General features: G+C 41.0%; 2 protein-coding genes across 2 annotated transcripts in view; both read right to left on the bottom strand.

The window, feature by feature from the left end:
* The window catches only part of REPS1 (RALBP1 associated Eps domain containing 1), a 499053-nt gene that overhangs the window by 38075 nt on the left and 437870 nt on the right, over positions 1 to 23108 (bottom strand). The window lies entirely within an intron of this gene.
* On the bottom strand, positions 3942 to 19589 carry LOC133225629 (p53 apoptosis effector related to PMP-22-like). Its single transcript, XM_061378208.1, has 3 exons — positions 19041 to 19589; positions 6038 to 6181; positions 3942 to 5782 (listed from the first exon to the last, which is right to left on the bottom strand). The coding sequence occupies exons 1-3, from the start codon at positions 19249 to 19251 to the stop codon at positions 5568 to 5570; spliced, it is 570 nt and encodes a 189-aa protein (XP_061234192.1). The 5' UTR covers positions 19252 to 19589; the 3' UTR covers positions 3942 to 5567.

Raw genomic sequence — 23108 nt, 5'->3', positions numbered from 1 at the left:
GATATTTTCAACTTAATAGTATCTCATTTAGGACTGTAGGCTAACACTGAGAGAAACTTTCCACTCAGATGGGTAACCATTCCATCCTGCCATGAAGGCACCAGCCCTACCACACAAGAGCCAAATAAGTCCTTTGGGCTTCCCCCCAGCCTTCCTTCCCTGGGTGCTGTAGGAGGCAGAGGCAATGGGCAGCTCCTCCTTCTGCATACTGGAGGACTCAGAAACCGGTGCCCGGAAGATTTACTGATGTTGGTGAAAAACTGAAAGGCAGCAGAGAGCGCACACTCCTATGAAGAGGGGGGCTGCAAATGTAATTTGACTGCTAATCACCCTAAACCATTTTACTGTCAGGAAAGCAAGCAGATTTAGGGTTATCATTTTTGGACTACACTGGGTTTTTCTCTTCAACCTCAGTTTTTTGTTTCTCTTCTTTTGTGAGTTAATTCTAAAGCAGCCTGGGAAAACCTTCCATTCCTCTAATTTGCCTAATGTCGGCAATATTTTATTACTTCAAACCCTTTTATATAGGAAGCAAAGAGGGAAGGTAAAGGAATTAAAGCCTACCTGTATTAATACTTCATATAAACTTCAGATAGCAGCACAGCAAGCATGGGTGTGCTTGCCAGGACAGGGCATGGCAAAACAGGAACAGTTCATCAGAAAGCAACAATGCTTTCAGAAGTGAGGTGAGAACGTTTCCAAATGGGAGGCAAAAAGAATGAAAAACTGGAAAAAACAGTGCAAACCCAAACGTGTTTTACATACCTTTGGTCCATCCTCACATTGATGTGTTGAGGTCAGCTGTAGAGTAATTGTTGAGGCAAAGTATATGTAGATATATGCATATGCCTTTATGTAACATTTTCCCCTCGCTGTTTTCTTTTTGTGTGTTTTGTGTATTTGTTTGATGTTTTGCTAAGGACAGGGCTCTAGGGTACTTGTTACTTTGCAAGAAATGGGAAGCTGGGTGAGTAGATCCTGAGATAGGTGAGTGAGTTTGCTTCGTTTGGGTTTACAATATTCTGTGGGAAAATCCTACAGGGAACATCTGTCTCTGTTTGAACCACATTTGAACAATCAAGGGCTATTTAAAGTCCTTTATGACGGGTTCTCCATGGATATCCAACATAATTTCTTTTCAGTATGATAGGATCATTAGAGTAGGTTTTCACAAAACTGTTTTTCTGGAAAAACAGATGGCTTAGGCAAACAGTGGCACAAGTAAAAGGGTGTATCATAAAAGCTAACAAAGAGAGGGCAGTTTGATGTACTCTCACCACATATATCATAAACGGTAAAACTGTTTTGAAAGTTGTTCCTATAAATACTCCTCACACCCAGCAGTCACACGTAAAATTCTATGATGCACCCACATTTTCACTCATATCATAAAAAAATGAAAAACAAAATTGAAAATATGGGTTTGATTCCCACATTCCAACAGTGTCCAAAAGGGCCAACTCCGTTGTCCCTTGTCACAAAGTTGATTGTTTCATTCTTTTATTAAATCTAGATATCTTCAGAGCACACAGAAATTGACTGAATATAGAAATGTGCAAGGAAGTGTTCTACGATACTGAATTATAAGAAGAAATAACTGTTGCACAACTGAGATGTGTCAAAAGGAAAGAGGAATCTCTTACTGTGACCATATGTGTATCTAATGAAACATGATTTAATTATGACCTAAATTCTACTAATCTTACATACATTGAATTGTCCTTTATTAGGGGAATGATCCTGTCTGCTGTAACTCTTGTTCCTTATCTTGTATGGATCAGTGTCCTACTCCAGAAGTAAACAGTGCTGCTGAAATCAGTGGAGCATCCAACAGAGATATTATTGATTCTGAGCACAGGTAAAACCAGGGTTTACACTTCAAGGATGAAATGCCAGCCTCAAGAAAATCAGTAAATGCACTGTAAGTGATGGCAATGGGGTCAAAACTTCACTCGTAGCATTAGTTCATATAATAAATATGTACAACTTTAATATCATTGCAAACTAGATTGCATTTGAATTATTGATTAGGCAGGCCATATTTTAAGACCAAATGGCAGGTGCCTGAAAAGTGAATACTGACATATGCACATGCTTGCAGAGAAAATTCAAAAGACCAAGATGTCCACATTATGCAAGCTGCAGCAGAAACATCAGAAATTAAATTGAACATCATAACTTACCTGCAGAAAGTTTTAATTATTTATTTTGTTTCAGTTTGTACCTCTAGGGCTCCTTGAAATTCCACTTGTTTTCAGCACTATTTTTCCTTTGCTTTTCAGTAGTATAGTTGGATTAGATACAATGCATTTGTTTGAGGATATTGTCCTAATTCTTAATTTGATGGGAACAGGAGTATTACCATTAGCAGTTAAGTCTTTATTTCTGCTGTTGTAACAGTCCTAGTGTTCCCAAAAGCCAAATCTTGCAGGCATCTGTTCTTTCCTGTTCTCTTTTTAGCATTGCCATTGGGCACAATGAAACTTTAAGTGTATACTCTTTTATTGTGCTACTCTTGATGGATAACTGCCTGTTTCTCTTGGAGGCAAAATTTAAAGTGAGAGCCCTGCAGAAAAGAGATGCAGAACTAAAGGGATGTCTTCCCTTCCTCTCATTTCTCCTTTGCTTGAAAATCTAAACTTCCTGATGCTGACATAGCTCAAATTAATGTAACAATTTGGTTAGTTAATAATCTACCTGACCTGGCTGTGGACTAATTTAACAATTCATAACCTAGCTAGTGATAATCTAGTTAGTTAATAATCTAGTTGAGGCACACTCTTGGCTTCTGGATTCAGCATCCTCTTCTGTCAGAACTGATTGCATTTTGCATGTTGCTTTTGCCATGTTCCCCTCTCTCAGCACTTACAGACAGGAAGCAGCACTGGGATGTATGCAACAGTTTTGTACTTTTTTCTCTCAGATTTTGTGCCTCAGGGTTTAGATATATTTTTCTAGGGATCTGTGGTGAGCTGGCCTGGCACAACTGGAAGCAAACTACCCTAAAGGCAGGGCATGGCTGGAAGCAAAGTACTCTAAAAGCAGGCTCTTGAGCTCTAGCTCCTGTGATGCTTCTGATTGCTGGATACCCACTCAACTCCCTCATGTATTTAAAGAAAGCCTTTTCCCATGGGAGCCTAGGGACAGGGATCCAGGCTAGGGTCCTGCTGCTGTGGTGAGGTCAACAAAGTTGCTTCACTCCTCCTCTGTTCCAGGAAGGGGAAAGTGGTAGTGGGGATTGGGGACCGGAGCTGCATCCCACAGAGCCATCAGTCCTGACGCTGCTGTGTTGCTCTTAAGGAGGAGGAAGAAGAAGAGAAGGAGAGAGAGGAGCTGGTGAAATTGCTGAGAGCAGTAAGGGAGAGGAGGGAGGAAGGGGGATGATCACCATAGATTTTGTTTGCTTTTTAATTATGCTCTGCTCTCTCATCATGGTTGGAGTCACACTCCTAAACCTTTCCCCACCTCCAGATGTTGGGTCAGTGTCCAGCTAATGCTAGACTGCAAATATAATTAGTAATTGCTCAACTTCCCATTTGCTTCCTTGGTGGATTGCCACATCTGTTGGAGCAAAAACTTCAAGCAGGACCACACCGGCTTCCTATTTGGTGAACATGAGTGTATTACACTCCCTGCCAAAAGGAGCCTTAACACACTATAGCAGAGAACTGTGCTGCGTGTCACCCCACTGACCATGAGCAAACAGACCATGTCCTCTATTGTCATGTGCTTGTGAACAAGACGTCGGAAGACAGCCAAAATAAATAGGACTGAAGAGTAACAGTATGTCATGATGCTAGATTTGTAAGTAAGTTACTCTCTCCCCTCTCAAAATCCAGCCAGTGTATCCAGGTGCTCCAAGCTGGTGCCTGAGAAGAGGAGGCGCTGAGGGCTTCCGCACTTCCCCACTCTTAGTAGAGAACAAAAGCTAAGACTCATCATTGAAACAATACACTGATACCATTATTTATTAAGTATAATAAGCACAATAAAAAATTTATGATGATATTTTTCCTGAACAGATCATATTACACAAAGACTTGCAAGCTATTTTATACAAACTGCTTTCTCAACTCTATTGCATTTTCATATCCTTCCAATTAGGAAACATCTTCTTAATGTATTTGCGAGTTCTTGTCTAACTATTCCCTCATGCATCTACTCTCCTCACTGGTCTGATACATCTGTCATGTTTATTGATCAAAGTTAGAAGACACTCCATAAAAGTGAACAAAGTTAAGTGCTTAAAAAAGAAACCTACAGGTTAAGTCTGGTGTCTTCATCAATTTTAGCTACCCAGAGCTTCTACTAAAAATGTTTTCTATCCCTCATTCTTTGCAGTAAAGATATTTGGCAGGGTACACATAGTTACAAAATTGCAGATGTGTTACAAGGCAATAAACCTCTGTAGCTAAGGATTTTGATATTTATTTCTCCTCATAGCAAAAATACCAATTTTTTCACTTAAGAGAGAAAATGGAGCATTATAAAGTCAGGTTTAACAAGGCAGAAACCAGAAGAGACTTGAGAATACTTCATTGCTTGCAGTATATTGATGCTTACAGCACTGCGGAGTGTGAGATTCTGAAATGTGCTTTATGACATGATTTTCTCTATGAGAGCCTTAGTATAAGATGGTAAGAGGTACTTATACATTTTACAGTAGTGTACAACAGTATAGCTCTGCTTAAGTCCTTGACCCTTCTACACTGTATAAAAGGGCTGGACCAGTATAGCAGAGCTTTTTAAAGCCATAGACCTTGACACAGCAGTTAAAAGAGGCAGATGCTCATGAGCAAAGCCACACCAGGAGTCTCTTCAAACCAGGTTGCAGGAGTGGCTTGAAATCGCCTCTGCCTCTGCCCGCTCTGTGCTGGCCCTATCAATGGCACACCATGATTTTTAAGTTTACTGAAGGTCCTTTCTTACTCTTACAGATATTTAGAAATAAATGCTTACATTCCACATGGATGGGTAAAAGTGAAGATCCTAGCTTTGATAGGGGGCTTCTCTCATCCTTGTCCTACCCTGTCCCTAAGTCTTAAGTGAATGAATGAGAACTGGAAGCAAAGCTATGAAGTGCTGGCTGACTAATACACTGCTCTGGCAGTCAGTGGGTAAAGGTATTTGGCTTCTTTAAAAATGTGCAATATCTTCAGAATAAAGATAATACATACAAAATGGGGGGGTGGGGGGGGTTAGGGTCTTCCTTTCCTTCAGGAAGATACTATATATTGTTTAGTTTATTGGCAGTTTAAAAAGCTTTTCTGAATTTAATTAGAAATATGAATGCATTTAAGATGCAGTGGAATGCACACGTACCTCACTCATAGGAATGAATGAGGAAACACAAGTGTTTTTAATGTTTAGACTTTATCTAACCAATCCACATCAACTATGAAGATCCAAAATAGAGTGGATAACTTTATTGCAGAATTCCAGTATCGTTTTTCTACACACATTTGAAAAGTTTCCAGCCATTTCTACTAACATACAATTACAATATTCTGAAAAATGTAGCTGGCCTGTCAGATACCTCTGGAGTATGAACACTTTTTTCCTGGTGCTTATGGGGAAGAGTAAAAATATGTGGGCTTCACATTACCCAAGATCTGATCTTCATAGTTAGGAAGGCAGCAGAAGAAGAATCCCAAGCATATTTCCATAATGGCAGTGGTCCATCCAAAGCCATAGGCCCAGCTGAACATATTGATTCCCGTCATTTCAATTTCAGTTGAGAACTTTACTGGATAAATAACCAGGCCCATGATGGAGAATACAGCTGAAGAAAGAGAAGAAAACAAAACAATGTTTAAGCTAACACCCCTCACGTTGCCTACCTCTGTAACCACCTGTAGCTAAACCCACCCGTGTTTTGGAGGATTTGAAAATCAGTTCACTGCCTTGACAGACTTTGTATTATTTGTTATAGAGAGCTCAGGTGCAAAGACTTGGGCATAGAATCAGCCGAGGGAAATACCAGTTCTAGTACGGATATACCTGCACAAGCTAAACTTGACTTCATATACTGCCTTACCAGCAACAAAAAGCAAGCCTCCAATCCCGCGTATGAAGTTGAATCGAAGCGTGTCGATAGCAAATGCTATGATGGCCAGAGCGAAACAAATGACTAGAAGTATAAAGCCAACCAGGTATGTGGCAGCAGCAGCTCTTCCCCAAGCTGAAATCAGAAGGAAGATACATTAGAAGAGAACAAAAAAATCCCTTGCAGTGTTTTTCTCTGATTTACAATGAAAGGCTAATTTTAAAAAATGTGATAAGGTCAGCTTCCAAAAAGGAAAGCATGGGAGGTTTCCCTTCTCTCATAGGTGAACATTTTAGCTCCACAAGAAACCATTCACTCAGTGCAGAATGCATTAAAAATGTCAGCTGTGACCTCTCATACAGAATGCAAGGGGGTTTGTGTGCAAGTTTCTCCTTTAGATTTAAAATTATGAATCAAGATAAAATGTCTATAAAGGTGTAAGAATGGACACTCTCCTTCAATAACAAATGTCATTAACTCAGCAGATGCCATAAAAACAGCAGCATTTTGGAAGGAGAATTAGACAGTCCCTGAAACTAACTAAATTCTTCCTTTGAAAGAAAGTGCCTGTACAAATGCTCGTACCACTCTGGCATGCAAAATTAAAGGTATGGCAATAGTCTATAAATGTCAAAATGCAGTGGTTCCTGTCTTTGTAGCCTTCATTTATCTCTGTATCTTAAATGGAGCTAAAGATCTGGAGTCTGTTTTGTGGGGAAATTTGACCTCTGTTTTTGATCCAAAGTCAGAATAGTTTCATTTTGAAAACCTTGTTCAGGATACTTTCATTTTCAAATTATATATCTGTGTTATAACATGTCAGAGGAAAGTGTATCATGCTAGCATAAGAACTGGGAAAAAAAGATATTTATTCAGTGTTTTATGTCTGGAGGGCAACTACTGCTCAAAGAAATCAAAGTGTCTCCTCTTTGGAATGTAAAAAGCCTGCTTTTAAAATTGTGTGTGTACATGGAGTAGGCAGTGAAAGTCTACTGGGCATCTACAGACTTCAGCCCATGGCCTATACTATGTGCTTGTAGGGTATCAGCTTCTAACCATATATATACAGCAGCAGTGCTGAAAAATTATCACAGCCCAAAGAAGCCCGACTGTAATTACAGCTCAAATGCAGTACACACTGTTCAGTAAAAGTTCACTCTGGAACCAAGCAACTTAAGATTATTGATACCCAGTAACCTGCCAACTAGTTTGCTTCAAACATGCAAGTAATAAAATGCGAAGTGTCCTACCTTTCCCCCTAGCAAGTGCCAGGGGGGTATGAAAGCCGCTATTCAAGTGACACCTTGGTGCTCCACCTCTCTTCTCCCAGGCCCCACACCACCTCTGCTACCAGACTAAAAAGATGCATCAGGATTTTCCAGCTCTACTTTTCTTCTGATCAGCCCATAAAAACCAATTTCCCTCCTTGTTTGCTTTTCACCATCCCCCCATGCTTTGTAATCCCTGCTGCTTTCTAGCTATTGCACTATATTTGCAGGTTTATGTCGTGTCCTTTTTCTTCCTTATGCCAAAAAGTTTCTTTCTGCTTTCTAACTGCTTTGTTCTTCCTGTAAGCAGGCAAATGACTGAGAAGGCTGAAAGCGACAGCAAAGATGTGCCTACATTTCATTTTCTAGCCCAGTATTTTAACCCAGACTCTTCTCTCAGGGAGTTTACAGGAGGCTTGGAGGTAGGATACGCAATGTGGAAGCACAGGAGGGAGGGCAGCACTTCCAGCAGTGTATCAAAAGAAACAGCCAGGAAGAGGAATTTAACGCACTGTCACAGTTCAATTCATCCTTGTTGAGGATGCTCCTGCCACCTGGCCATAAAATAAGTTGCTCTGCAGCACTGACCTCACTGCTGTTGGATAGAAGATTCACAGCTTCTGGCAGAAGGGTGAAATGACAAGGACATCTAGAGGTGATGGTTTCTGTTAGGTGTACAACTGCTTGTGGTTAAGAGCAAAACCCATGGGCGAATGGGTGTCTCTTTCCCTGAGCAGAGTCAGGAAGTCCTGAGGCACCACAAGACCTGGTGTGCTTCATCTCACCGGCTGCCACCACCACTGCAATGGGCAGCACACGGTCTGCCAAAGCTCAGTCTTGCTTCCCAAGAGCAGCTGATGGCAGAGCACCATTGCCCAGGGTGGAAGCATCACCTGGGGGGGGGCTCAGCCATGTGCAGCAGCACCTTCCCCATGCCACCATCTCACTTCTCTGCTGGGCTCGCCCAGGTGTTTCTCCTGAAGTAGTGTTACCGATGCAGTGACTGTATGAAGGCAGATTGTGTGCACACCCAGCCCGTCAGGCATTAGCTATACGGCAAGCAGAGACACGCTGATGCAGGATGCTTACATCTTCAAGAGGCATTGCTTAATCACCTAACAGCCAACTTTGTGACTCGCGCTTCTACAGAAGAGAAAAAATATTAACTCGATGTTGAAAGAAAACCAACATGCAGGTCTGAGCAAGGCAATCGGATTTCATGGAAGAGTCACTATGAGTTTTTTTGGGGGATTAATACCCTGACTTCATGTGTCCCTTACACAACAGTGTGCAAACACCTTACCTTTCTGAGGTAAAAGGTAGCAAATCTTCATGTAACAATAACTGCAATTGTTTCTATATATGAGATACTTATTTTTCCTTGTGCCAGCCAGAAGCACTGCACCAGCTTAGTGCCTTTACCAACAGAGAAGATACTTACAATTCTGTAAAAATGCCAGAATTAGGAGGACTAAACTGATCAGAGAACACTGACAAGGAAGTGGCTAATCTGGTCCCAGATACTTTCTTATCTTCCCACGGTGTGATTCATTTTGCTTTAACATAAAGCAAAAAACAGAAAAAAAAATAAAATTGTTCTAACTGCAAATCTTTCTTAAAAACGTGAACTCCAGGACAAAAAAATCACCTCAGGTGCAACACCAACTCCAGGTACACTTGACTGTAGAGAGGGCAGGTGAAAGCTGAAAGTGCCCCTATCATCAGAACAGAAACAGAAGGAGCAGCAGCTTACAGGACAACAAACGGAGTCTGTGAAAATATTCAGCTGTTTGTGAGATCTGTTTTCTCAGCCCCCCAAAATGGCAGTGAGGTTTTGCCTGTTTACGAGTTAATATATGCTTCTTGTGTTTATGCAAGAGTGTCCTTGAATACCTGCAGGATCCTGCAACACTTTTGTGCCAGTCCTATTTCTCCCTTTTCCAGGTCCTCTATCAGCTGGAAGTACACCAATGAACACTATGGAAGAGCTTGTAGGCAGCTACACACCATCTTGAAAACTTTCTAGCTGGCAATTTTCTGAGCAATTATGTCTTAAAATAAGGCTTTGCTAACCCAAACAAGCAAAAGGACCCATGTTTTTATGCTTATCTCAAGCAGAGGAAGGGCAGTGCTTTTATTTACAGTGCTTTGTGTATCAGCCAGCAATGATTTCTGAGAGTCTGACTACTCACAGTGAATGCAGCAACAGGTAACTACTGGAAAATGAAAAGAAGGGCCTGCCTTTTAAAACTCCCTTCTCTGTGAGAAGCCCCCTGAGCTAATTTAAAGACCAGAAAGAGCCCACCCATGCCATTATGGAGCTCACTGTAGCTTGTGAGCAAGATAATTAGCTGAGACAGTGTACAAGAACGATGCAGCTTTATTACTTCGCTATTAAAGCTAACTTAGTTCAGAGGTAGCATGACTACTTCTTGTATTGCACCATCTAAACACATTGCTGACTGCAGCCAAAGGGAAGCTGATGGACTTCATAATAGATCCAGGGCTTCAGGAGTGCCTCCAGTTTCCTGCCTTCCTGATTTTACTCCCTCACGTTTTCCAGTTTGCAAAAGTATAAACACTGCCTGTGCTTCACACATAAGGAAATAAACTTCCTTGTTCAGCAGCAAGTTGAGCCAAAAGTTTGAATCACCAGATGTAGCCTTTCCTTAGCCTGCTTCATTAAGTGCTCCAAATGGTGCCTCCAAAAAGAGCTGTCACACCTTGAAAATACCATGTGCAGTCTACTTTCCCCATGACAAATACAAGTTTTTGTGTTTCTGATGTGTGCAGTTCAAAACATGGGAAAACGTTAACAATTATGCTCTCATGTTTTCCTTGATCTGGTGCCCCCAAACCACATGCACTGCTGTCTCTCTCTTTTTGGGTGACATTTCTGAAAACAACCCCAGAGAGCTCAGAAGTACTTCTCCTGGTCTAATCAATAAGGAAATACTTCTCCAAATGTTCCTCCTGGCTGGAAGTTAAATACACAGCTAGCACAATAAACAACAAATGTTTATTGCCAGCTCACAGACACAAACCATTATTAGGTTCTTGCTGACTAATCATTTTAACACAACAGCCACTGCAGTGAATTGTCCAGCAGTTTGAGGAAGGATAGTTTAAATTCAAAAGAAACAGCGGGTGGAGGGAAGAAAATGTAACAGACTAATATTTTGCTTTGTTATCCTTCATACCACCAAGGGAAAGAAAGACAAACCCTGCAGTTCTAGCTCCAGCTTTGCAAAGCAATTCCTACAAGAACAAAAATCTGCCAGGGTGGTGATTCATGTCTGTGTCGTAAGTAATGAGAATGTTTCTGGGCTGAGTTTGCAGAGCCCAACCTGTTTTACATCTCTCTGATTAAAGGGAAAGAGCATTATTTTGGAAACAAAACTGAACTCTTAGGTTTCTCAACCTGATGGTCTTCATCAGGGCGTGGTGAACTTTTCAGGGCCCATGCTCCACTTCAAAAAGGAGCTGTTTTGGCCAGGTTTTATCCATTTCATTTTGGTATGTTCTCCTTAAGAATCTTTCCATGTGAAAGTGTGGATGTCTGCAGCAGAACGTGTGCTCTCCTTAGCCTGAACCTTAAGATGGCCCATCAAACTCAAAACCCCACACTTCAATTTATCAGCTGAAGAGTAACAAGCTGCTGGTGCATATTCAAGCCACTGTCATCCAGGACTCCCGATCCCCCTTGTTATCTGTGCAACAGTGAACAGTGCAAAACCCTGTGTGCTGGAAATCACAACCCTGAAACATGCCAACAACAGGGAATTTCTGTTCCCTTTTGTAAACAAGTGAACACTGAAATCTTTGCAAGTATTTGCTGATCACATGAGCTGGCATTGAAATACCAGTGTGCACGTGTTTGTACATAGACAGAAAAATCAGAAACTATTAAAAGCAGCTTCTTCTGAATAAATGGCATGTGCAAACTGAAAGCTATTGACTGAAAATAATTTCAAAGGAAGGCTATACAAATGAAGAAAACCACATGCTAGTCATGGATAATTTATTAACAGAATAAAATGAGGAGAAAAAAGCAGTAACATGATTGGATGTGTATTATTCTCTGAGTTTCTATCTTCATTGTATCTGGACCATTCTCAAAACAACTGTATTCTCTGAATATCTTTCCCATGGGGAGTCAGTACTGGATGTACTCTGGATGTACAGCAATCTGGGGGTTTTTTTGGTGTGAGTTCATATGTGAAATACAAAATATTTTTGTCCTTCTTTTTGACATCCTTTTTGGTAACTCCATTCCTTTTCCCCTGGCATAACTTCTTTAGGATGGATGTGAATTTCTCATTTAATAGCAAGGCATTAGCTCATAACATGCAGCAGTTTTCATGTGAGCAGTAACCAGGTTTTACCTTGCTGCTAAAGAGACAACCATGGAAACAGAGAATGACCTATTTAGGTTCACACTAAGATAGTATCATTGAAAAAGTTTCTCAGTGATTAGTAGCAGGTCCCATATACATGAGAAAGGATTAGAACCTTAGAACAATTACCCCATAATAATGATTTCAAATTACAACAGTAAGGAAAAGAAACTTCATGCATAGGCCATCTATCAATAAAACACAGGATATATTAGCAGAAAGCAGTGCCTTCACCGAAGCTTAAAATAATAGCTCAAGTTTGGCTTGGTGGACTTAAACACCTTTAAAGCAAAAACTTAATTCCCCACCACTGGCTTAAGCCACAAAAATACACCAGCAAAGCCTGTATCCAAGGCTTTATGTACTTCTGCAAACCTCTCACTGGGGTAAGCAACTCAACTTAGAAGCTATCCTGACTTGAAATAAAGGGGAGGAGCAATTACATCTTAAGGGAGTGGTTCAAATGCATCTCATCATAAGTCAAAGCATGTACAGGCTTGACTTAGAAGCTGGCTTCTGCAAATCTTGTATTAATGAGGGCTGCTCCCTGGTGCTTACTTAGCACTAGGGAAGCAGACGTGGCAGAGCGTATAGAGCCACCATGAAAGGGAACACCAAGGGAGTAAGTTGGCTATTAAATATAATGTGCACACAGTGCCTCAAAATTAAAGGTTTGTTCATGAGAGTAGTCAGGGAGTACCCTTATCTCACATATTGAGAACACCTTGAGATTAAAGCTTGGTCTTACACACTTAAATGTTATATTTTCTTTTTTCTCCAATTTTTTTCTATTTATCTAAAATTAAAGCAGGATTACTTATACTTCGTGTGTGTATGGGGATTAGGAGGGTAGGTAAATAAAACAGGTAAGGTGTTGATTAATAAGTAGATCTCCATAAGCTCAGCTAATCAGAGTAGCAAGAGGTACCTGCTCCCTAACTACCGCTGAGTTAAAGGTGGTTTAAAATATTTAATGCAAATTAAGCATAATCCATTGCCATGATAATAGAGGCTATGTACTAGGACTTTTATTTGAAAGAGCAGAGTGGAACCTTTCAAAAAAAATCTTTTTCAGTTTTATATTCCCAGGAATATTTGAGACTGAAGAATACTGAATTTACATCCCATTTCTGTATGTACCAAGAACTGTTCCTAGTCTTGATCCACAGTTTTCAACTGTGAGCAAACTTTGTTCTGGAACCTTCCTGAAAGTTGCCTTTTGCACTAGGTGTTTGCTCTCTGATAGACAGCAGCTGTGAATCTGGATCTAATTTTCTGTTAGAAGTGAAATTGTACCATTCGCAAAAGACCAACATATAAGCAGAAATGGTACTTTGTGATCATGAAATACATCATAAGCTATATTTACTCTTCTTGTGAATGAAATAGCTTTTACAATGCATCCTGAAAGTCTTCATCACTTGCTGTTTATTGCTGATGGGGTTGTTAATGAACTGCACAGAGACTTCTAAACTTGGGGGCTGGTTTGGGCACAGTGTGCATATTCAACATAATAGGTGACATTAAATGTATTCAATTGCAGATTAGTACTTCAGCAGGACTGTGTGTGATCGGAGGTGTTAATTAGTACCAGTAGAAAGAAGCAATTGGCCTCTGAGATATAAGCTTCTATCCCTACTATCCAAATTACCTGGAGTTCCTGGGCATTTTTGATTGGTGAGGTTTTGTAATGATACTTGACAAAGAAGAAACATGGCATTGCAATACTCAATGACTCAAGATTTAAAGGTTGCTTAGAACAATGCAAACTGTCAATGAGAACTATTATAAAAATGGGGAAAAATACCCACCGTGTTTTGAGGGTTTTGTATGTTTTCCTGTGTAATTCCTTTCCTTCTTAAGTAGCCTGACTGTTTAACCCTACAGTGTAATTCAAAATCCAGCTTGCAGCCCTTATCACTGTTCAGCCTATGGATGGGTTATTATAGCCTGCTCTATCAGATTACCTCAATAAACTAGAGGAAGAGATGAGGTGAAGAGAAATGACAGTTTAGCCACAAGTTTCCACACATTTTCAGCAGACACCACCCCATGTGTGTGAGTGAATGGTATCCTCTCGAGAATTTAAGGTCTTGACAGTGCAAAGCATGGAGGATCTTCACAAAGTACTCAGCATGGGAGATGAGAACCCTCAGCATGATTGCTATTTTTCCACCCAATTATTAAAGGAAGGTTTGATAATAAACAGTGGGATGCCATCTGCAATTGCTCTCTGTAGAGTTTCTTGCTGAAGAGCATAACTATTATTTAGAAGAGTTTGATTAAATGAATCTGCCACTAAATATATAAAAGGACAAACCCTAAAATTACAAGAGAAAGCATGTTAGCAATTGCAGATGAGGAATGAAAATTGCCATGGTAATTCAATGTTATGGGCTTGATTCCCTTCTGTTACACTTCTTTAGTAACTATGGAGTGTCTCCTACAAGCTGGGGAAAAATCAAATGTGCTCTTTCTTTCTTGCATCAGAGTTCCTTAAGTATACTGTTGTGATATTCTCATTACTGTACATATTTAACTGAGCCTGTAATTTCTAGCATTGAAAAATCTGAATAATGATTGAATATTCTACTTTATGAAGTAACTGATTTTATCTCATTTCTCACTGGTTAGTCCCAGGTAACATTACACTTTTAGGAGACTGATGACTTAGGAAATTATGTGCTTCTTTATACACTCATTAAAACTACAGGCAACCACCATATAAAAATATAACTGTTTCATGCTATGATGCAGCAGGAATAAAGGATAAAGGCCCCATGACTTGCATGTCCCTGCTTTAACAGCACAGTTACTTGTTGGCTTCATTTCTGTTCCTACACACAGACACCCTCTCATGTCAAACAGCCACTGGGACAGCTTGCTTGTCCTTCCAGACCCTGCTGAGAGGGGCTGTCTTCCAGCCCATCCCTCTGGAAATATCTCCATGTCACTGTGCTCACAACACTTGCTTTGGTTTGAGCCAAGTGAGAGTTTCCCCATGTCTGGGATTAGGTGCTGGCTGTCAGATGTCATGGGAACGATGGGGAAAGCAAAGCAGTTTTACATAGGCAGTGTGGCAATGGGGAAACTTGGTGTCTGGTCTGTCCTGTGCCCTGGGTGTCATGAGTCACTGGTCTGATGGAGAAGTCAGTTTTCCAGAGGCAGAACTGTGGGACCAACAATGCAAGGCCCATGGTAGGTGTAAGTACCAAGAAAAGTCCTCTGCTGCTTGGAAACTGATCATGTTGTAACATTTGTTGGAGATTTTTAGAAACTAATTTCATTTTTGTTATTCCTACATAATAATAAAGGGTGCTTTATCATAACCCTGGACCCAAAACCCTGATACAGGCAAAACGGAAGAAAATCTAGTCATCAATAGAGTTCTTACGAGAATAAAGCAGGATATTTCTTTCCCCAAAAAGTTATTACCTTTTGCAGCATTCCCTTATTTTGCCATCTATCCTGTAGAAATACTCATATTTGAGTATGCTCAAATATTTGCCATATTTGAAGTAATTTTGTGCATTATAATCATACTATACAAGCCATCCTATCTTGTAGTATTGCATTAACATTCATAGACCAAAATAAAACTGGAATGAGCTAGAACACAGTTACTTGCCTGGGAGACAAGACGCAGGAAGATGTCCTTTCCAGATGGCAAAATCATTCATCCCTCCGCTAATCTCCACAGCCACTAAACACTCCATACATCTCAGGAAAAGGCTGAAATTGCATACTAGGATGTGAAAATAGCTGAAGATCTGAATTCCACTTGTCATGTGGAAACGCCTTTTCCTGATTTTTTCTCCAAGATCTGTGTTTGCACCACGTTAATGAGCTGGCCACTTTAACATAAAATTAAAGCTTTAAGCTTGCAGTTGTTTTGATGGCAGTAGCTGCACATGGAAGAGCTGTAGGTCCAGGTGGAATATAAGATGGGACAAGTATACCCACAAGTTTTCTATCCAACTGTGAATCATATTGAGACTAATAAAATAAAATCAGTTATTTTCCTCCAACCAAACCCACACATGTTTAAACATCTTCAAAACCTGCAGTGGAATATATTACACACTGAAAAAGTGTTTCAGGTCTGCAAGACACACCTTGTTCAAGAGAATTTATATAGTCAAATACCAAGAAAAACAAAGGAGTACTGGGAGTACTGTGCCAGCTTCATGAAGGGATTTAACCTATATATTTTCTTTGCAAGCTCAGCCATGTCCCAGACATAGATTCCATATTGTGCTCATCATCTATCATAAAAGTCTTTGCCTTTGGAAAGGCTCAAGCATGTTATAAGCTTCAGACCTTTATTCCAAGTCTCTGAATGTTGCAGAGCTACAGTTTGCATCTCTCAGTCCCCTGACCTAAACTCCATGCATTTCAAATAAGTTCCCTAAAGCACTAGATGTTTTTCCCTAGAAAGTTCTGTTTATTTGAGCTAAATATGCTTGAAGAGCAAAAGACTTCTGGTAAAGACTAGACGAGTATGATATGGTTAAAGTAGATCTGAACCCTTGGAGAAGATCCACTCCAATGAAACATTCGACCTTCTTTCCTTCCAAATTGACTGACTCCAATGATGCTGGGGTTTTGTCTTCTGTCTGTGCATATTCCTATGTTAAGCCAAACAGCAGAGATTCAAGGGGAATTACAAACATCACAAGTGAAGAAATTGATTTGAATTTTCATGTTATATTGAACAGCTTGCAAGAATGTTAGAATTATACCTAATTTTGATAGGATGAAGACATCAGTAGTGGAGTAAGATAACTAAATTGTCCAAGTCATGATGAGAATATTTGCTGGAAGCTGCTGGGACACACATATGTATCACATATGTCAGTGAAACCATTCCTGCAGGAAGACCGTATTTTGGAACCTGCCCACCCTGTGGCAGATTAGGTAGCAAAGCTGAGAGTAAAGCTCAGAGGAAATAAGATGGGAACTGTGGAATAGAGGAGGGGAAAGAGAGCATTCATATCAGGAAACACGGGAAATACTTCTGTCCTTTCTGTTTACATCATGGCTTTTGTCTCTGTGCTCAGTAAGGCATGTAATTACACTTTGTTTATGCAGCAGTGTGTTTCGCTTGGCACAAGACAAAGATAAATATCCCACAGAACATGATGCTGAATGCTTGTTTCTTATGACCTTTCTGGAGTACTGTGGTTCAGTGTAATCCTAGAATTATCAAAACCCTATGTTTCAGGGAGGCAGGTAGACTCAAGCTTAGCACAAGACCTGGATGCTCACAAATGAGATGCTGCCTCATGGTCTCATCTATTGAGTGAAATCCAAGACCAGCATCAGGCAAATGCACCATGCATGAGGAAAGGCAGAAGCCCCAGAATTCAAACCTCACACCAACTGAGGAAGAAAAGCATGGTATGAAAAATGGAGAACAGGATTGGACCTGAAAACATCTCACCTCTGGAGAGGTGTCTGAAAAAGGGGGATGGAAAGGATCAGGACAGTGACAGTCAGGTCTCCAACCCTTTTATGGGTCAGAGTAACCCATCCCTGCAATGGCCAAGATCCACATTGTAATGACATAATCTTGCATAGGCAGAAGCCTGGCAGCATAATCCCCTGTCGCTCAGTTTATGTACACGTTTTTTACATATAGGCTTTATGTATTCTCCTATTGGCTAAATGACTTCATTGTCCCAGACATGTCTTCCTTTTCCACCTGGAAATTTTATCCAGGAGGATTTTGAGGATTTACTTGAAGTAAGGTAATAAGCTCAAAGAGGTCCAATGATAGCTGCATGCTCACTGAAAGCATAATGCAGCCATACAGCACATGAACAGTATTTCTAGTGCCTCCAGAAGCATCAGCTGACTCTCCAGTTGAGCATATTCTGCATGCATGTACTAAATCCAACATTTTTGTGTTAGTGCAGGACTTATTGTGGATATGATTCATGGTAGCCACAGACATTGCGGCTTTGGTTTGTCTGTAGATGCTGTCCAGTGACAAACTGCTTACAACTGCTGAATTTAAGCATGTCAGAGTGAAGCAGGACAAGCAAGGAAGTGAAATACCAAACAACTTTGTAGGACCTGAAAGCAAGTTGAAATTTTCCTTGTATTATCAAGAGAAGCAAGGTAAAATTTAGCATTTTCTGTCCAACTAGACCTGATCTGGGGATCAGGAGTCTTATGGAAACTCAGGACTGAGAAGGCCTTTGCTAAGCATCATGGTCTCTCTCCTACTCTCCAGTGCCATGTACCAGAGGCCAATTTGCTGGCCTGATCCATGCCAAGCCATAGACCTGATGCAGGAACTCAGAGCAGGACTGGGCATGATGCTTAATGGAGCTGGTCTTGTCCTGGAGCCCTACACTCATAGAGGCCTGCTACAATTAACTTGTTACAGGTGAATTTTGTGCACAGAAAGCAAACATGATGAACTTTCAGGAGCAATTTTCAAATGCTGTAATAAATGATCCCTGAGATTGTTTCTGCAAGTGCTTTTACATTCATTTTCAAGAAAAGCAGTTGAGATTCTGAGCTTTAGATAAAATGCTCTTCCTTTTAATTGGAATTAGCATAAATTGTAAGAACACTTGAACTTTCCTCCTGGTTCATTGATTTACAGAAAAAGAGACAAAATAAAGAAACAGGGCACATCCAGAGTGCTCCTTCTTTTGGTCTATTCTCCAAGATTCGTGGTTTACATCTTTTCAAACTGAGGATTGCTCCTGGGTGGATGTGTTTATTAGCATAGTTAATCAAAACTCAGTGCAAACAAGAAATCCTTTCATCTTTTAAAACTCTTTCACACGACCCACCTATCAGAGCAGTTCTGCAGCCTGACACTCCCTGGGAATATCTTCCTGCCATCTCACATTTTTACCTCCCATTTCTTGCTGGCATTCAGGACTGACTTATCACACTAATACTAGGCTTACCCACACAACTTGCTGTTTGGACATTTGACCAGCAGCAGCTGTTAAGTTTTGGAAAGCAATGATTAGTGAGAAGTTACTAGCTTCTTCTAGGAGAGGAAGAAAACATTAAATTCTCTAATATTTTCTACACTGGTACATTATCATGTGTGGACTTTTGTACCATGCATCCCACCATCTAAAGCAACCAGGCTGCTTTCTGCAGAGGGATGAAGGCCTTTATCTTCTTCATTCTGCTAGTCAAAAGCCTTGAGACATTTTAGTGACAGCCCCTATTGCCCATAACTTCATTTATAAATGTCAAATGTTAGGCAATACAGTTAGGAGAGCTGAGGGAAAGTGAGCTCGGAGACGCATCCCACTGCTCCAGATACCACTCGCCACCACCCTTGTAGGTGCTTACCGTAACCCATGAGGGACTCGCAGGACCATTCCCCACCCTGTTCAGGTCTCCTGCAGCTCTCCCATAACGACGCTTGGTGCACATAGGGCAAGGTCTGCGACTCCAGCCAGCCCCTTCCCGCCAGTGCAATGATACCGAAGATGACACCTATGCCCAGGAGCAGAGGTAGGATCCATCTGCATCGCGTATAGTCAAGGCCGTACTTCACCATCTTTTAGGGCAGGGGACACTGATGGGAGGAGGACAGCCGTCTCTGCCACGGACTCAGCAGCGCAGAGTAATGGAAGCTTCTACAAAGCTCCCGGAAAGTGAGCACTGGCTGGTACCTGTGAGCGCCTGTGCAGATGCTTGAGAAAAAGCTTTCTAATTAGGAGAGACAGGGCAGGCAGGGAAAGAGGGAGGGACAGAGGGAGGAAGGGAGCTCCACCTAAATTCGCATGAGTAAGAGCTGCCGCTGAGCAATAACCAGTTGAGCTAGGGAGAAGCTTCCAGGCTGGGTTTATCTGTGGGATCCTCTCTGTTCTGCTGACTTGGTAACAAATCAGGTGCTGTTTACCCTCGGCACTTAACGCTTTCCTTCCTGCCACTCCCCACCAGGAGCTTCTCACAGCTGTGTTTACATCTTTCTATCTCCTAAGGGATTTGCATTATGGCAGGTGAAAACAGGAGACAAAACAGGGAACTATTTGTGTTAGAGGGTGGTTGCTTCTGAAATTTGCCACCTGGAAGCTGAAAGCTGCCTTTCTTGGATCCCATTTAAAAATAAAATGATACCTTTTTTTTTTTTTTTTTTTTTTTTTTGTTTTGCAATAAAATCCCCTAACTGCTATAAAGCTGAGACAACGAAGAATATGTGTCTGGCCTCCCTTTCCCTTTCTGGACATAGCTGCAGGGAGAGGGAAATAACAAGGTTTATCATTAAAAACATGGTGTGGTCTGTATATAGCCTTCATGGGAGAACAAAAACTGAGTTTTGATTTGACTGTGCCTTATGAACACTCCCTGTGCATGGCTCTGGCTGTAAGTGCACTGCCTGAGGCCTGTCAGAGCCTGCTTGCAGTGCTCTATGGGAGCAATGCAGAGATGAGCCATCACCTTGCCATGTCCCAGGAGGCCACCCTTGCTGAGCATGGGACAGAGTTTTCCATCTGTCAGCTCAGAGGCAATATAGCCATGTTCATAGCGTTCTCCCTTTGAACTAACACGTGCTACAACCTAGTACTTTTGTAGGGTCCAGATACATTTACAAGCATGGAAGCAGCTGCACCCTTTGCAGATCAAAGCTGGTTTCTGTGAAGAATCATAGAATCATAGAATAGTTAGGGTTGGAAAGGACCTTAAGATCATCAGGTTCCATGCCATGGGCAGGGACACCTCGCTCTAAACTGTATCACCCAAGGCCTCATCCAACCTGGCCTTGAACACTGCCAGGGATTCAGCATTCACAACTTCCTTGGGCAACCTATTCCAGTGCCTCACCACCCTAACAGGGAAGAATTTCCTCCTTATATCCAATCTAAACTTCCCCTGTTTAAGTTTTAACCCATTACCCCTTGTCCTATCACTACAGTCCCTGATAAGAGCCCATCCCCGGCATCCCTATATGCCCCCTTCAGATACTGCTAAACACAGAGGGTGTAAAGCACCCTTTGCTCCCATGGTGGCTTTTGTCAGGCAGTGCTGTATGTAAGTATCAACCTCATTTACTCTCAGAGATTTGTGACTACATTGCAGCTGTCATGGTGAAATGTGACATCTATACTGAACTGCAAACTCCACAGCAATTTGCTGAATTAATATTCATAAATCAATAATGGCCTAAATAGAAGGAATTAATAATTTACATTAAATTGATACACTGTAAAGGGGAGTGCCTTGCACACATCCGGACTGGAACATCCATAGTAATGAGTTGCAGTGCCGTGGAGAGGTAGCTCTGTCACGAAAGCAATTTGAATGGGTTAATGCAGCACTGTGCCTTATCTCTAATCAGAGATAGCTTATTAGCCTGGTGATAGATTAGCAGTGGTGCAGCTGTTTTGACTTTCATTCTCCAGCCGGTGCAATTTTGGCTAGCTGAAGCATCCTACCAGCAGCTCCCACATAGTATAGACATGGCCAAATATGCCTGAGGTCGTGAGAGGCCCTTCAGGGGAATTCAATAAGCCTTTGTAAGAGCAGGAGACATCTTTACAGGTTTGGCCATTGAATTTGAATGTCACTGATAGTGAAAGTCAACTATGAAGACACCTCAGCTGCTGGTTGGGGCTGGAAATAAGGGAGAATAGCAAGTATTTTTGTAAAGTTCCCTAAAGTGAACCACCACTTCTTTAGAATGTCATGTATATTCCCTCGTAGTCCACGTCGGTGCTACCCACAAATTCAGATATTGTTAACTTAGATACAGTGTTTAAAATCCCAATTACCAGGGACGTGTACTGCATGCATTGCAGTGATCATGGTATTTTAAATTATTATCTTTAAATAAATGTCATTTGAAGTTCACCCTTAGTGCAATATGCTGGTACCTGCAAGCTGTTCAAATCTTTTTACAGATGTTCTTTCTGTTGCTACAGCTGAGGTAGAAATGGAAACAATAAGGGTCAAAAGATCAAGAAGATACAGATTTGGATATTAAATAGAAGCTCAGCCATTTTTTCTTTACTCAGAGAAAATAACCAAATCAAGTTAAAACAATTTGGCGGCTGAAATCCAGCATGAAGTCAGGCACTGCCAGGTATTTGAAAACCAATGTTTTTGAAGGAAAACAATCCTTTTCCCTGCTTTTTGGTAGTTGAACCATGTTTCAGGTAGGCATTTATGACTAAAGGATTTGTCATCAGTTTTGTTGGAACTCACATGTGGATGAATGTGTACTGCCACGAATGTTAGCATTCGCAAGATGGTACTACAGAACACATTATCACACTGAGAAAGAGAGATGAGTATTGTTCAGCCGCTCTGGATGTTTCTGCCCATCTTTGTCATCCTTAAGTTCCTTAGAACTACAAGCAATCTTCTCACTCAGTACCGGGGTAATTTTGTGGTATCTGGAACAGCAAAGAGGGAGCTGCATTCAAAGGCGACAAAATGAAGTATCTCATGTAATTCTGATACTCCTATGACACACAGGGAAATTGCTGGAAACTTTTGTTAAAGAATCTGTGATTTGAAGTGATGTCTTACCCTCAATGTGATTTGTCTTTTGAAACATACAAGCTGGGTGTCTACCTGAAAGCAAATGCTTGTTCTCTTTTTCCAGCACCTGTGGCAAACACTATCTGTTGAAAATTAAGATACATTATCAATGTAAAAACTGTTAGACTGTAGTGCGCTTTCTGCATCTGAAAATATTCCTAATGATGCTTCATTGCTACTTGAAGTAACCAAGTAAGCAGCAGAACATTAACAAACCAAAAAATTCCATGGCATTAGAGCTAAAAATAAAAATATGCCTGTTCACCCAAGACAGAAATGATTTTCTTAGTGGAAGAAGAAGCTAACTAATGATTGCCAGCACATTTTTGTCCACCGTTAGTCTGCTGACCTGGTCAACTGAGCTATGTAAATGACTGGATTGACTTGATCTGACCAGCTGTAGTGCGTGTTCATGACGTTTGCAGCAGTTGCATTTTCACTCCATACCACTTATAAACATGAAGTCCCCCAAGTTTGGTTTTTAAAAGCTTTGCTAAGATTGTTTTGTTCTCTTGTGTGCTACCTTACATCTAACAAGTTAAATGCTGAGTAATAGAGAAACATTTTTTGCATGAGCTATCATAAATCTTACAACTATTATTATAGTATTTATTAATCCATTTACAACCATTGGTCCTTTTTTTCCTGATTATGCTAATCTGCCATTCCCCTTTGGAGAGGGCTGCAACTTGCCTTGTTACTGGAATATGGCACTGCAGTTATAACTACAGCCTATACAGCGATGCAATTCAGTCAGTCACGTCCTACCCTGGCTAAATTGTACCTCGTGGTCACTCTGTACCCTGGATCACCTGTGCACCAAGGCAATAGTGTTCTCAGTGTGACTAATACTTCCTCCCTAGTAAGCAC

The sequence above is a fragment of the Neopsephotus bourkii genome, unplaced genomic scaffold (genome assembly GCF_033783945.1).
Source record: "Neopsephotus bourkii isolate Nb327-2 ecotype Australia unplaced genomic scaffold, CSIRO-AGI_Nbou_v1 NB_1765, whole genome shotgun sequence".
Lineage (NCBI taxonomy): Eukaryota > Metazoa > Chordata > Aves > Psittaciformes > Psittacidae > Neopsephotus > Neopsephotus bourkii.
The sequence above is the reverse complement of the archived record's forward strand: the minus strand, read 5'-3'. Positions and strand labels throughout refer to the sequence as shown.

Excerpts from the sequence above, each read along its gene's own strand:
- LOC133225629 (XM_061378208.1), bottom strand. The coding sequence starts at position 19,251 with ATGGTGAAGTACGGCCTTGACTATACGCGATGCAGATGGATCCTACCT. Across the intron at positions 6,182-19,040 it reads CGAGTCCCTCATGGGTTACG|CTTGGGGAAGAGCTGCTGCT; the intron begins GTAAGCACCTAC and ends TTCTGATTTCAG. Across the intron at positions 5,783-6,037 it reads AGGCTTGCTTTTTGTTGCTG|CTGTATTCTCCATCATGGGC; the intron begins GTAAGGCAGTAT and ends CTCTTTCTTCAG.